This window comes from Marmota monax, unplaced genomic scaffold (genome assembly GCF_021218885.2).
Source record: "Marmota monax isolate L192 unplaced genomic scaffold, Marmota_monax_Labrador192_F-V1.1 WCK01_AAM20220418_F8-fsc01853, whole genome shotgun sequence".
Taxonomy (NCBI): domain Eukaryota; kingdom Metazoa; phylum Chordata; class Mammalia; order Rodentia; family Sciuridae; genus Marmota; species Marmota monax.
Genome location: NW_026693968.1, coordinates 3,990 through 19,778, shown reverse-complemented (window position 1 = coordinate 19,778; position 15,789 = coordinate 3,990). Strand labels below are relative to the sequence as shown.

Genomic DNA, 15,789 nt, shown 5'->3' with positions numbered 1-15,789 from the left:
AGCCCCAGTGAAAGAGGGGCTCAGAGCACATGATCTGACTCAGTTATTTCAATCACTGTACTACACTGAGCTCCTGATGACTCATGCTGTTGGATTTTAACACAACCAATGGATGTATATGAAACTTAAAACATAGGGATTATGCTTGCACAACCAGAAAAACACACAAGCACATTCACAGTCATCAGAAATTTATTACTATAGTTGTGACTAAAACAAATCAACTCATTTTTCATATTTACCATTCTTTCTCATTCCAATGCAGCATCAAACTCTGACACTTGCTTGTGGAGTCTATAGGTCTTAAATCCATTCTACTTTATTATACAATTTATTCAATTTTTTAAATCTTTCCCCATTTAGAAAAGAAGAACGTGCTGTTTTGTTCACTAATATATATAAGCATTTAGAAATTTTACTGTTACTACAGTAAGATTAATTATTTGAATATATATTGTTTGCTAAACATGCTGGGGGAAAACTGACTGGCTTCATAACCAAACCATATTCATAGAACTCATATTCTATGTGATCTTTAAGAAAAGATGTTGCTTATCTTTTTCCATGTGCCTTGTAGAGCAAACTTGACATCTTTGTTCCTCAAGCTGTAGATCAAGGGATTCAACATGGGGATAACCAGTGTGTAAAATATGGAAGCCACTTTATCAGTGTCCAAAGAATGACTGGACTTGGGCTGGACATACATAAATATCAAAGTCCCATAGAACACTATGACCATTGTCAGGTGGGATCCACAGGTGGAGAAAGCCTTGCGCCTGCCCTCAGCAGACTTCATCCTGAGAATGGCTAGGAGGATGAGCAGGTAGGACCCTAGGACGATCAGAAGAGAAGAAATCAAATCAAAAGCTGCAAAGATCATAATTGTCAATTCAACATCATGAGTGTCTGAACACAGCAAAGATATTAAAGGCATACAGTCACAGTAGAAATGATTAATGACATTGCAGCCACAGAAGGATAAGGTAAAAATTTTTATGGTGACTGTAAGTGACATAAATGTACAATAGAGATAGGGAATTGCCACCAGCAACTGACATAACCTGTTTGACATGATGACAGTGTAGAGGAGAGGATTACAGATGGCCACATAGCGATCATAGGCCATTGCAGACAGAATAAATAATTCACTTCCAATGAAGAAGAGAAAGAAAGCTAGCTGTGTAGCACAAAAATAATAGGAAATTGTATTTTGATCCACAACAAAATTTAACAACATTTTTGGGCCCACAGCTGTAGAATATCCAAAATCAGTGAGAGCCAGGTTTCTAAGAAAAAAGTACATGGGTGTTTGAAGTCTGGAGTCCAACTTGGTGAGGAGTATCATACCCAAGTTGCCCAGCACTGAGACCACATAGATGATGAGAAATAGCCCAAATAATGGAGCTTGCAACTCAGGGCGATTTGTGATGCCCATCAGAATGAACTCATGCACCACTGTGAGATTGTGTTTCTCCATCCAATTTCATTAAAAAACCTGTTTCAGATAAAGCATCAGTGCAATTAATGGATTTCAAATATTATTACTTGACAAATATTCATTATGGAAGGCTGGTGTAAATAAGATATATTCAAACTTTCCTAACAGTAAATTTGAATTTATATACATGTTTACATGAACAAATACATAGAAATGAATGATTAATAGTACTACTCTAGGGTGATTCTACTCACAAAAGAAACCTATTAATTGTAGTTATATTTCAGTATAACTGAAATGATTAGAGGCCAGTTAAGCTGCTAAACATTCAACTCTGTTCAATGTCCAGGCAAAACAATATTCAAATCAGTTACTTTCTTCCAAGAATGATAAACCCTGATGCATAGAGAGATGTACATATATACAGGTAGATATGTAAAGCAAAATAGGAAAATAATCTAAATTTTGTTAATTTTTTTGCATTAGATAAATATACAATTATTATTTTTAAGTTTACTATTCCCATATACTTAATTACACTCACAATCACATTACATAATTGCATTCAATAATATCAGATAATTCATAGTATAATTACAAATTAAGGATTTCTACAGACAAAAAAATCTAAGATTTTATAAAACTCCTTATATTACAAGGTACTGAATAATTTTCTTGAAAGAAAAGGTGGTAGAAGTCAGCCTATTAACTCAGTGGCTGATGTTAGATTATGAATAGACAATGTACTATTATTTTAGATTATTTATACTTCTTATATTCAAAACTATTATAAAAATAATATGTAATGCTATCACAATAGAAATTAATTTAACATATTATTCTTCCCCAGTGATATTTTCATTATAAATGAAATATACTTACTTGTGTGTATCAAATTAGATTCATTTTATTATACCACAAAATGGGAGAATATGAGGAAAATATGAACAAATTTGAAGAGAGTTTATTTCATTGATTCTGTACAATGAAGACTTACATAATCTTCTTGGGATATGATGATGTTATGCTTTAAAGTAAAAGGTTCAAATACTTTTATGATGAACTTAAAAATGTTTTACATTGCACATTTTTCACTATATAGCACCATTTAGACAAAATAAACTATAATAAGGATGAGTTAAACATGGATATTTGGGTATGTTTTATAGCACTCTGTATATTAAAACAGCAATAATTTCTTCCAAATGTAATGTAGCACAGTTTGCAGATGTATGTGTGCATAACAAAATATAATATATCTGAACATCTCCAGTAACCCTAAAAATAAGAAGATATGATATAGCAGCAGGTATATGGCAGGTACATCTTTATTTTGAAGTAAAAACAGTGAAGAAACATTTTTCTTTCATAAAAAAAGGAAAGAGAAATGACCAACTTTATAGTGAAAATTTTAGTGACGAGCACTTGTACATGAGATATAAGTTAGCAATTTTACAATGGTAAAATATAGCTTTCTACATGTAATTTGCACTTACCTCAAACAAAATATTTCTTACATAGTTGTGGCTGCTGATATCCTACCCTAAATTAATTTAATAAACTGCATCAGTTTATGTTAGAGAAATACCTTCAATAAAGGAATAGGAAATAAATTGAACTATTTTATTTTGTTTTGTTTAGCAATCATGAAATACTACAATATAACATGCATATGATCATTTTTAATTAATATTCCTGTAAGATAAAATTATGTTAATTAGCTTGGTTGAATCATTTCACCTTATATTAAAGAGTCATAGTGCCATTTTATATCCACACATGTATATAATTATTAACAATAAAAAGTGAAAAAAATAGAATGTTTTGTGTTCATCAGTTTTGTGGTTCTATGAAAAGAACCAAACTACTTTCTCATAGTTTTCTCATCTTTACTGAATAATCAATTTTACTTTTCAGCTTATACTCTGAGAAAAATTTAGTAAAATCTCACTGCAAAATATGGAAAATTTTGCTATTTCTGTAAAACCAGGTATCCTGGTATATTAAAAAAAAATGCTTTTTCTATCTCATTGTGAAACAGTAACGCCTATCTCTAAGAAAGAGATCTGGAATGAATCACATTCATGTATTTCATTACATAATTTTAAATGTTAATTTATCTTACAAATGGTCACAAAGAAAGCACAGAGATATTAAATGCCTAAATATTTGGGAGGAAAAAAATGTGGGTCTTGATCTCTTTTGTTTCAATTTATGCCATTACAATGTCTTTGAATTTATGTTTTATCTCCTGTCACTTTTGCTTTTACATGGACAATTTAATCATTAAATTAAGCACATGGACAATTTAATTATTTTATAAGCACACAGCTTGTGGTTTTCCAGATACATATGAGCTTTTAACCTCTCAGGTGCCAATATTCTAAAGTTAAGATGAGGGAAAACAGAGAGAGGTTTTATTGATACTGAGGTATTACAGAGCTGTAGAAAACACAGAAACTGAATCAGAAATGGTCACTTAAAAGAGAGGGTAATGCCATAACAAAGTTTATCTACTTCAGTAGGTACTGCTAACATATATGAAAACTTCTGTCTTTGTTACCTGAACTGAAGCCTCTCTCTCTTTGGTTCTCTGATGTTTCCGAACATTGCATTATAGAAGACAATTTATGGATTTTTTTTCACCATTTGATACTCTCCCTCAGGAGATGCCAAGGAACTAGTAGAGTATCCCTAAAGCATTTGAGAACTTAATGAAAGGCCTGGAGTTTGTCCATTAATTGCCAGGGGAAATTTATATTCAATATTTATTTATTTATGATAGGATTCAGCAAATCCACTTTTGAATTTTGTGCAGAATATTTGAAATTAGGATTTTAAAGAAATGCCTGTATCCTCTTGTTCTTTTTAACATAATTTGAAATAGACAAGATGTGGAAAAAATCTAATACCTATTTGTACATTAATGGATTGATAAAATGTGGTATAAACACATGTGGAATATGAATTAGCCTTAAGAATGTAAAAAGACAAGTACCCATGCTCTCCCTTACATGGAGTATGGAAAATAATCAAACTTATGGAATCAGGTATTGGCATGGTGATAACCAAAAGCTGAGAGTTTAGAGAAATGAGGAGAGGCTCATAAATAGACATGAAATCTTAATTATACTAAATAAAAAAATAAAGACAACTGTTTTAAGAACAGTACTGTTTTCTACTTTGAAATTGTTAAGAGTCTAGATCTGATGTTAAGCACAGCACATTTTTTGTTGTTTTCAAAAGGAAATGTAGTTTCAACACATACCATGGCAGGTATGAATCTAGAAAACATTAATTCAAAGGAGACAGGAAACAAAGGTCACCTTTACCAAAAAATATTTTCTAAAATATATGCAGAATAGAAAAATGTGTAGAAATGGAAAACAGTTCAGGAGGACCTGAAGAAGTGAAAAATGAGGAGAGGTAAATAAATGGGTACTACATAGTGATAAGTGCATCAATTAGTAATAAATATTCAAAGGATTCATAATTATAAAGAATAAATCAATATGAGTGTTAGAGGTTGAATATTACAGGATCAACTTCTAAAATTAGTGTAAATCTACTTCTATGAATGCAATCTCAATAGCATTTGGAAAACTAAATATCTTGGGCTTTTATTTTGGATGAAGTACTAATTTCAAAAAGGTGAGAGAAATTATAGCAATCCTCTATTGAGCATGTGCTGCAAGAATGAACTTTTGCTTTTTTCTTATTTTAATAATAAAGTCCTCATTCTATTTATAAATTAAATTGTTCATTACCTTTGAGTTTATGTAGTTATGTAGTTACTTATATAACTTCAATATTAATTGCATTTTAAATCTATGTTTTTAAATGTTTTCTCCTGTTTTGTAGTTTGCCTTTCACTTTGCTGATCATTTTTCTTTGATTTGCAGAGGATTTTTAGTTACATGTAATGATATTTGTGTGATTTTATTTCTTTCACTTGGCTTTGAAGTTATATCCTTTTACAGCTTTGCCAAAGCTGTCCTGATGCTTTCCCTTCACAATATGTTGTTGGGATTAACTTTTAGGTAATTTATAATATTTAATCGATCTGAGTTGGGTTTTGCATATGGTGCAAAGCTGGGGTCTACTTTCATTTGTTCTCACACATGCATTCAGTTTTCCTAGTATGATATATTTAATTGACCATCTTTCTCCATTTGTATGTTTGGCACCCATTTATAAATCAGTTGTTATAATATGGGATTGCTTCTGTTTCATTCCATTGGTTTACTTGTCTGTCTTCAAGCCATTTCCATAGTTTGCAGTTAATGTAGCTCTGTAACTTGTTTGCAATCCGAGAGTTTGATTCCTGTAGCTTTATTCTTGAAAATCACTTTGGCAATCAATGTGTGAAATTGCTTTTGGTATGTGTATTGGGCTCTAGTACTCAAAATGTCTCCTTTGTGCCAGTCCCACAAGTTTTTAAATGGTTTATTATTAAAGTGGAATTCATCTTAACTCATACATAAAATAATGCAAAATAATGAGGTTCTACATGATGTTTCTATATGTGTATGCATTGGGTAATGTTTAAATCAGTTGAAACAAGTTTACCCTCTTCAACACATCATTTCTTTATGGCAAAGTGTTCAAAATCATTTCTTCTGGATTTTTGAAACATGTAGCAAACTACTACTTATCTACACCATCCTACTGTAAAATAGCACAATAGAAAATCTTAGGCGTGGCTAATGGTAATTTATTGCACATTGATCAACATTTCCTCAGTGTCCCAACCCACCCTTTCTTCTGATCTCTGATAACCACCAGTCTACTATAAACTTTTATAAGATTAGCCTTTTAGAAATTTTTTTGTAGTTGTATATGGATAAAATATCTTTATTTTATTTATTTATCTTTCTGTGGTACTGGGGATTGAACCCAGAGCCTCATATGAGCTGGGCAAGCACTCTACCACTGAGCTACCACTCTAGCCCCTAAGATTAAACTTTTTACATGGCACACATGTGTGAGAAAATGTAACGCTCAACTTTATGTGCCTGGCTTATTTCAGTCACCAGTTTCATCCATGTTATCACAGATGCCAGGATTTCATTCCTTTGAGGTTACACATCATCCATTGTGTATATGCACATTTCTCTGCACATTCACCAGTAGATGGATCCTCAGGCTGCCTCCCATTGGTGGCTGTTGGAAATAATGTTGCACTGAACACAGGAGTGCAGATGTGTTGTTGCCAATATACTAATTTCATTTCTTTGTATATGAATCTAGCCGTGATATTGCTAGAACATGTGGTAGAGCTATCATTAATTTTTTGAGGAACCTCCCTAGTTTTGCATAAAGGTTGTACTAATTGACATTCCCACCAGCACAGTTCAAGGTTCCCTTTCACCCACATGCTTGCCTGCACTTGCTACCTTTTGTCTTTTGGATAACACTCATCCTTACTGTGATAATGTGACATCTCCTTGTGGTTTGGACTTCAATTTCCCTGTTGGTTAGTGATGTTTACCATTTATTTCTGTCATCTGTTCTTTAATTGTGTACCTTCTTTTAAGAAATGTTGATTCAGATCTATCGTCTATTTTATTATTTGGGTTATTTTTGTTTTAAGTATTATTTGGAGCTTTTTATGCATTCTGGATATTAACTTTTGTTTAATATATACACGGCAAATATTTTCTTCCATTCTTTGTGTTGGGTCTTTACTTTGATGATATTTTCCCCTGAAAACAGGAGCTTTTAGTTCAGTGTAATCAATTTGACTACTTATGCTTTCGGTTTGTGCTTTTCAAGTCTCCAGAAAATTCTTGTCCATTTCAATATTTTGAATAATTTTTTTTTTCAGTTTTCTTCTGGAAGTTTCATGTTTTGAGGTTTTTGATGTATGTCTTTAATCCGTTTTGAGTTGATTTTTGTAGCTGTTGATAGAGGGCTAGTTTCATTGTTCAGAGTGTGATTGTTCATGTTCTAAGCATTGTTTATTGAAAAGACTTCTCTTCTCCAGTGCATGTCCATTATGGTTTGGATACGTGGTGTCCCCTAAAAACTCATGGGTGAGACAATACAAGAATATTCAGAAGTGAAGTGAGTAGATTATGATAGTGGCCCGCCCATGTCCTATGCGAGCAGTGGGAAATGGGGTTCCCCTTGGTGGAATGTGCCGCAGTCTGGCTGGGCACAATCAGGAGCCACTTGTCAAAAGAAACTAACTTTATTTTTAGAACCACACACGCCAAACAAAACAGCCTCTCAGGAAAAACCCTCAGAGCCTCAACTGCCACCACCAGCTTTCCACAAGCCTCTCTCTCCCACACAAGCTTCTCTCTCTCTCCCACAATCCTCCTGCTCTTGAGGCCGATTGGCTGGGTCACGTGGGCGGAGCCAAAAAAGTCCCCCAATGAGCAGCTCCATGGTTTGAAAGGGCAGGGAAACAGCCCAATGAGCATCACCGCAGAGGAGCCAATCAGCTAGATGTTGCTGGGGCCGCTGTGAGCCAATCATCAGCCGGCAGCTGGAAGTTTGCTGGGGCCCCTTGGCTGTGGCTCCCCTTGGTGGAATGGGCTGGCTGAGAAATGAAAGCTAAGAGAAATAAAATGATGAAAAACACAGAAAGTAGTTTCAAAAGCAGGGGTAGGATAGGCAAGCTGATCAGGTGGATTGAGTTTCTGGCAGGGAACGCACCTGCTTTATTTATATCAGGAAACATCAAAAAGATTCTGTAAAATTTTCTTTTTCTAAGAAAGGTTAAAAGTGGGCTGTTCAGTTCCTAAAGGGTAATTCCTGTCTCCAGAGCTACTATGAGGAATCTTCCTAGCAGAGTGGAGAGAATAGGTCACATGCATTGGGCAATCTTTTGCTGTGGGTGAACCCAGGCCTATCTCTCCTTGGTTTCCATGCAGAGAAGATTCTCATGTATTTCATGGATGGTTTCCCACAACAGTGTAACCTATCAGTGGATTAATCTACTGACATGGATTAACTGGGTGGTAACTGTATGCAAATAAGATATGGAGGAGATAGGTAACTGGGGGGTGTGACTTTGGGGTTTATATTTTGTCCCTGGTGAACAAAGCTCTCTGTTTCTGGCTTACTGTGTCCAGCACTGCTTTCCTTTACCATACCCTTCCACCCTAATGTTCTGTCTCACCTTGGGCCCAGAGCTATGGAGTCTGTCAACTTTTTCTCCTCTAAGTTGTGCCAGGTCCTTTGGTCACAGTGTTGAAAAGTTGACTAACACAACAAGGTTAGAAGACAAGGTTAGAAAAGTCCATTGTCCAGCAAGACTGGTGCTAAGCTGGGACACAAGTGATCCTTATATCCAGACAGCCTTTATGGATATGGGCCTGACCTATTCTAAGTCTGGCAAGGATCAGGCAAAACTTGAGTGTGACTCATAAGCATGTAGGTCTGCACCTGATGCCAAGGCTGTTCTTAGATTTCATCTTTGAGCTCTGGCTTAGATACAGGGCCTTTTGTTTCTGGCTCATGCTGGTTGTCACTGCGGTGGGCATGGTGCTAAGTTCTACAACAAAGTCTTTTGGTTCCGTTTATTCTCAGATCCTAAGTGAGTAGAATCTTGTTTCCTATGTTGATGCCTAAGGTTAGTGGAGGATGATGGAAGTCTCTTTGCAGATTGGATAATGCTGTTCCAGTAGGTGTAGATCAAAGTGCTCTACCCAGGACTAGGATTCAACATGGCAGGCTTGATACTGGGGGTCAAGTCTAAGGTCTGGATTTTATTCCTTTTGCCTCTCCCAAGTGAAAGGTAGCTCTTTCCTCACTGCACTATTGGGGAAATTGGGAGAAGGCTACTCTTTCTTTGCTGTCTTCTTTAACTTCCTTTCATTATACTAAAACCAAGCTCCATGTTCCCTCCTGTGGCTTCCTTAGATCTTGTGATGGTAGTTTGTTGCTTCAATATTAATTACAATTGGTGTGACTCTGAAGTGCAGAACTGGATAGTATTTCTCATTGACTATCTTGCTCCACCTCCCCAACATTTAAGATACGATTTAAATAATAAGGGGATTCTACTAACCTTAAGTGCTCTGGCAATTGGTACTAGTAGAATTGCAATTTTTTTCTATATTAAACCCTGCTGGGTTTCCTAATGAATATTACATAGGAAAATATTTTTACATATTTACTTTCATTAATCTTTGATTTATTTTTATCATAAAATTATACTTTAATAAAAATATTTAATATTGGGGTATTATTTAAACTGAATCCCTGTTCATTTGCTCTATCATTTATACTAAATTTGGGGGCTTTTGACCCTCCTTACAATCCTTATCAGTTACCACCAGATTTCTCAGTGACATCATTTACACTGGGGTCAGAAACACCTGGTCTGGTGGTCTTCACCCTGATCTTCTTGAGGTTTCCTCTTATCAGGCAGTGACAGCCTGCCAGGGGCTTCACTCTATTTATCAGGGTGAAGGGAAATAACTTGTTTGAGGCCATTCGGGAGGGCTCTGTGGGTGTGCCTGTTGAAACTGCAGGTTTGGAGTTTTTAAAATGGAGTTGCTTAGGCTCAGGCCTAAGGCCATCCTAACAAAGTGGAAATTTATTTCTAATGAAAACTTCAATTTTGAGCCCATCTTCCACATGAATTTTTTCCTGTAGTTATCTCTGAGACACTAAATGGAAACTAAAATACATCACTGTTTATCAAACTAATGCAAACCACAGAATTGTTTTTTACAGACAATCAAGTATTACATACAGTTTTTTTCTATTTTTCTTATACTAAATTGCATTGCAGTTTCTGAATCTCTGTTTTAAAGTATGAAAATCTGCTGATTCAAATTATTTTAGTAGTTAATAAAATTATATGATAGATCCTGGTTTTTAAATGTTTTATGCTGTGTAGAAGAGAGTCCAAATCCTTCTAAAGTAACTTATAAATTCCATGTAATAGTGAAAAAGAGACTAACTTTTAAAATGAAAAAGATATGTTATCAATTGTTAAATGTTAGCATATTGCTCTATGGTTTTTGTTTACCATTTGAGAGACAATGAAAGTCCCACCTAGATTTATTTTAGATATAATTTATTGGGTTATATTTATTCAGACATTTATGTATGTAATTTAAAATAATTTACCTTTTTTTCTATCATAATAGTTATGATTTTCAAAGGAATTAATTTGGTATAACACATAAGTAATTTTAAAATTTATTGTTTCAACATTTAGATAATCTTGCATCCACAGAAAAACAATATAAACACTTACTTTACATCTGTCCAACATACACTTCCTAGAAAATTACAATATTTTCTTATATGTATGTGTCTATGAATAAAATAATAGTTTACCATAAGGTATATAGTATTGTCACAATAATCAAAAAAATCAGCAATAAAATACTTAGGAGTGTTTATTCCCACATTAGATTATACATATGCTTTTACAATGCTACTTAATTACTTTACTCCTATATGATTAGCTGTATAAATAATTTTATTACATGTTGGTGTAACAAAAACAACCAAATAATTTTTATATGATGAAAATAAAATGCAATGTGCCCCAAGAAATATGAATAATGGAAGAAATATAGAAGGCTTTACATATTGTTGAGGATGAACTGTGTCCAGAGAGAAAAAAAAATCCACTGATTAAAACATATCATAGTATACTCTCACTGAAATTACAGTATAGATCATGGTAGTATCTGTGTCTATTTCTCACAATTCTGATAATTAAATGCATACAGCCAAAGAACAGATAGTACCAAAAAATGTGACAATATCATATTGAACAAACATAAGGGAAGTGGGATATAACAAAAAGGAGAAACAAACCTATTTCATCATTAAGAGTGCAAATTATACAGGAATTAAACAACAGGGTATACTTTTTAAACTAGAGATACTCTTTTCATTTAGAGAATAGGGCAAAGTGACCATATTTTAGCAAAAACAAGCAATGAAGAATAAAGAAAAAGCTGCCTTTAAGGAGGAACATCCATCCAACCCCTAGAAACTTCTGTGGAAAACTTAAGAAATATATCTTAGTTGGTGTCTTCACTCAAATACACGTATAGTCTGAATGAAATAGACTTTGATGCAGCACTTAACAAATTGGGTGCTCAAAAAAATGTACATTTAATAGACTCTCCTAAGATCATGTCTGTGAAAAAAGGAACTAAGGAAAACAGAGGAGTCCAAGATCCCTATGTGGAATAGGAGCATCTGAATACATTCATGTCACGAAATGCTTCAGATTATCCAGTACAGTGAGTTAGCTGATACTTGTGGAAGTGCACAACCTAAAATGGAAAGATTGTGCTCACACAAAAAGAGAAATTCACACAAACACACATTGATTCAGGAAAGTTTATCATACTCATTTAGAATAGAATAGAACTATTTCAAATCCTCTTCTGTAAATACAAATCTTTCTTACTCTCCTACAACATGCTACTCTGCTACCCCATGGATGCTTGTTGACCTGAAACTTACTCTACTTCACTCTAGAACTTACTCCATTATTATGATTATGATTCATCTTTCTCCCTCCAGGAAAGCAAAGACTTAATTTTTGTTGTTCACTAAAGTTTTTTTCAGCATTTAGAAGTTTTTACTTATATTCCATGCTGATCTCATTGGTGCTTTTCTTGTTTCTCCAGGAAAATAGAGCCAAGTCATTTCTAGCCCTCATGTGTAGGACTCCTTTTATCTTTAACTTTTAAGAAATAACATATCTGATCTTTTTCCATGTGCTTTGTAAGGCATGTTTTACATCTTTGTTCCTCAAGCTGTAGATCAAGGGATTCAGCATGGGGATAATCAGAGTGTAAAATATTGAAGTCATTTTATCATTGTCAAAGGAATGACTGGACTTGGGCTGCACATACATGAATATCAAAGTCCCATAGAATACTGTGACCGCTGTCAGGTGGGATCCACAGGTGGAGAAAGCTTTGCGCCTGCCTTCAGCAGACTTCATCCTGAGAATGGCTAGAAGGATGAGCAGGTAGGACACAAGGACAAACAGAAGAGAGGAAATCAAATCAAAAGCTGCAAAGATCATGATTATTAGCTCAACATCAAGAGTATCTGAGCATAGCAAAGATATCAAGGGGACACAATCACAGTAGAAATGATTGATGATATTGTAGCCACAGAATGGTAAGGTAAAAATCTTTAAGGTGAATAGAAGAGACACAAATGAGCAGTAGAGATAGGGGATTGTCACCAGGGCATGACAAACCTTTTGTGACATGATGACAGTGTAGAGAAGAGGATTACAGATGGCCACATAATGGTCATAGGCCATTGCAGACAAAATAAAAAGTTCACTTCCAATGAAGAAAAGAAAGAAAGCTAGCTGGGTAGCACAAAAGTAATAGGAAATTGTATTTTTATCTGAAACAAAATTCACCAACATTTTGGGGCCCACAGCTGTAGAGTAACCAAGATCAGTGAGAGCCAGGTTTCTGAGAAAGAAGTACATGGGTGTTTGTAGACTGTGGTCTACCTTGGTGAGGATGATCATGCCCAAGTTGCCCAGCACTGTGACCAGGTAGATGATGAGGAACAGCCCAAACAGTGGAGCCTGCAGATCAGGGCGTGAGGTGATGCCCATCAGGGTGAACTCATGCACCACTGAGAGATTGTGTTTCTCCATCCAGGTTTTGTATAAAGTTTAATCTGGGTAGAGACATCAGCACAGTTAAAAAAATCCAGATATCATCATCTGGGATTGTATTATGCAAAGTTGGTATAAATAAGATGAATATATTTTTCAATTTAGAATATTCAAAAACACATTTATTTGCACTTACAAATATGCATAGATGTGAGGTGCTCTACTTTTTTACTCAGAGAATATTAATCAATATCTAAGAATATTTGGTTGTTTTGACTGGAGGAAGAACTGCTATTGGCATTTAATATTTAGATGAAATAGTTAAGCTGCTAAAAATTTTATTATATCCAGTATCCAATGCAAACTAATATTCATATACAAGATATTTAAATGGTCCAAGATAAGAAACTACAAAAGATAGAAAGAGAGTTAGATGCAGATATATAGATATATGAAACAAAAATTAAAAAAAATACTAAGTTTGATAAATGGATGATTATTGTACAAGTTTTCTACTTGTTACTTATAAATTACATTCACCCAGTGAAATTGAATAGCTACATTAAAAAATGTTACATGAAACATATGCAAATGCATAATAAGAATCTTTTTTATAATCCTCCAAAATGTACACAACTACCTACTTCAAAGTATAGTTCTATAAATTCTTAGACATCAAGATGATGCAGCATAAACTTTTAGTGCATTTGATAGATTTGGGCTGGGTGTATGCATAAATAAAATAGTAAAGAATCTCATTGGAATTTTATTTATAAGAAACTAGGAGAGATATATGTACATAGATATAGACTATATTAAATATTAACTTATGTATTACAAATATAATTTTACTTAAATAATTTACCTGCAACTCTAACATCATAAACAAACCAGGTCTGTCCTCACAGTGTAGTTTGGAAGGTTGAAAAATGTTCAAGTGCTTCTATGTGTACTTGGCACCTAAAATAGACTCAAAGATCATGAATGTATATATTTTTGTTTTTTTACATTTATTTTAAAAGTTCTTCTAGTTGCCTACATGAAAGAAGTCTCATTTACATATAAATATGCACATTCTTCAGCACAGGGATAGCACTTATTTGTTTGGGATAAAATAAGAAACAGGTCAATTATTACATAATACATGCAAATTCATCCATTCTCCTTTAATACTATACCTCCCCATTCCATGACAACAGTTAAACAATCAATGTGCTATTATTTTGGATTAATTACATTCTATTTTCCAAATTAATTTAAGGAAATTTCAATACATGTTACCTTGATATAAATTTACTGAAATATTATTTCCCTCAGTGAGAATATTCATTATAATTAAAATATGCATATATGTAATATATCAGACCACTTTTTCATACCCCCAAAAACAAAACAAGAAACTAAGAAATTCTGAATAACAACAACAACAACAAAGAGATATCATTTCATTAGTTTTATACAATGAAATCTCATAAAATTCACTTTAAGTAAACACACACACATATTTCTTTTTTTAAGTATTGAGAGTTGAACCCAATGCACTCTACCAACTGAGTTACTTCCCAATCATTTTTTAAATGTTTGTTTCAATTAATTATACATGAGAGTACAATGCATTTATGTACTTTATATATCATGCATAAGTGAATTATAATTTCTTATTTTTCTGATTGTACATGTTGTAGAATCAATGCAGTTATGCAGTCATATATAAACATAGGGTAATAATGTTTGTTTCATTCTAATATTCTTCCTATCCCCGTATAATCCCAACCATTTTTAATGTTTGTTTTCAGACAAGATGTTGCTAAATTGCCAGATTGGCTTCAAATTTGCCATCCTTCTATCTCAGGCTTCAGAGTCTCTCTGATTACAAGCTGTACCACCACACCCAGTAGAAATAATGCATTTTAAAGAAAAGAAGTTTAAGTACCTACCCTTGACCAAATTATGTTATGTGTATATACAAATATGTGACAATATTTGTTAACCATACTGTACCACTAGTTTTAAAGGTTAAAATGTTTATATAACTTTTATAAAATTATATATTTTATAAGATTTTAAATTTTTTTATGGCACACAATACCATAAAGACTGAATAAATAAACTAGAGTTGAGATACATATGTATTCTTGGATGTATTTTGGAATCCTCATCAACAAAGCCACAAGGACTTCTTTCAAATATGACAGAACACATTATGCTGATAAACAACTATATGACCAAATATAATATATTTGATTAATTCTAACAGCCCAGCTATTCAAGAATTTTGTATAGTAGCAGAGAAATGGCATTTTAAGATAATATGATTATTATTTGTTATAATTTTATTATTATTACTTATGAGAAAATAAGTACCAATGTTTCCTAGATCAAAAAAATAAAGAATTAGAATTCACACAATTTCCATAAAAATAGTGACATCCATGTGTACATGGGCTAAAGCCCCTAAAAATCATGCAATTTTGCAACATATATATATATATATATATATATATATAAAGCTGATTACATGTAGTTTGCACTAAACACACTTAAAATATTCCTTATTTGATTGTGGGTACCTGCTTTTCTACCTTGCTTTTCCCAGATAGCTTCCTCATATTAAAAACTAAAAAAAAAAAAAAAAAAAAAAAAAAAAAAAAGTCAGCTACAGCCTTAAATAATTACCTTCAATAGATGCAATAATAAACAAATTATGTCTTTTTATTGTTTAGGTTTGATTCATAACCATGATATAGCCCTAAATAACTTGCACATAATA

At 33.4% G+C, this 15,789-nt stretch overlaps 2 protein-coding genes across 2 annotated transcripts; both read right to left on the bottom strand.

The window, feature by feature from the left end:
* Positions 1–535: 535 nt before the first annotated feature.
* LOC124106390 (olfactory receptor 8K3-like) lies at positions 536–1,477 on the bottom strand. The gene has a single exon (XM_046463995.1). It carries the CDS (start codon positions 1,475–1,477, stop codon positions 536–538), a length of 942 nt encoding a protein of 313 aa, XP_046319951.1.
* Positions 1,478–12,116: 10,639 nt separating this feature from the next.
* LOC124106391 (olfactory receptor 8K3-like) lies at positions 12,117–13,058 on the bottom strand. The gene has a single exon (XM_046463996.1). The coding sequence runs from the start codon at positions 13,056–13,058 to the stop codon at positions 12,117–12,119; it is 942 nt and encodes a 313-aa protein (XP_046319952.1).
* Positions 13,059–15,789: the final 2,731 nt, after the last annotated feature.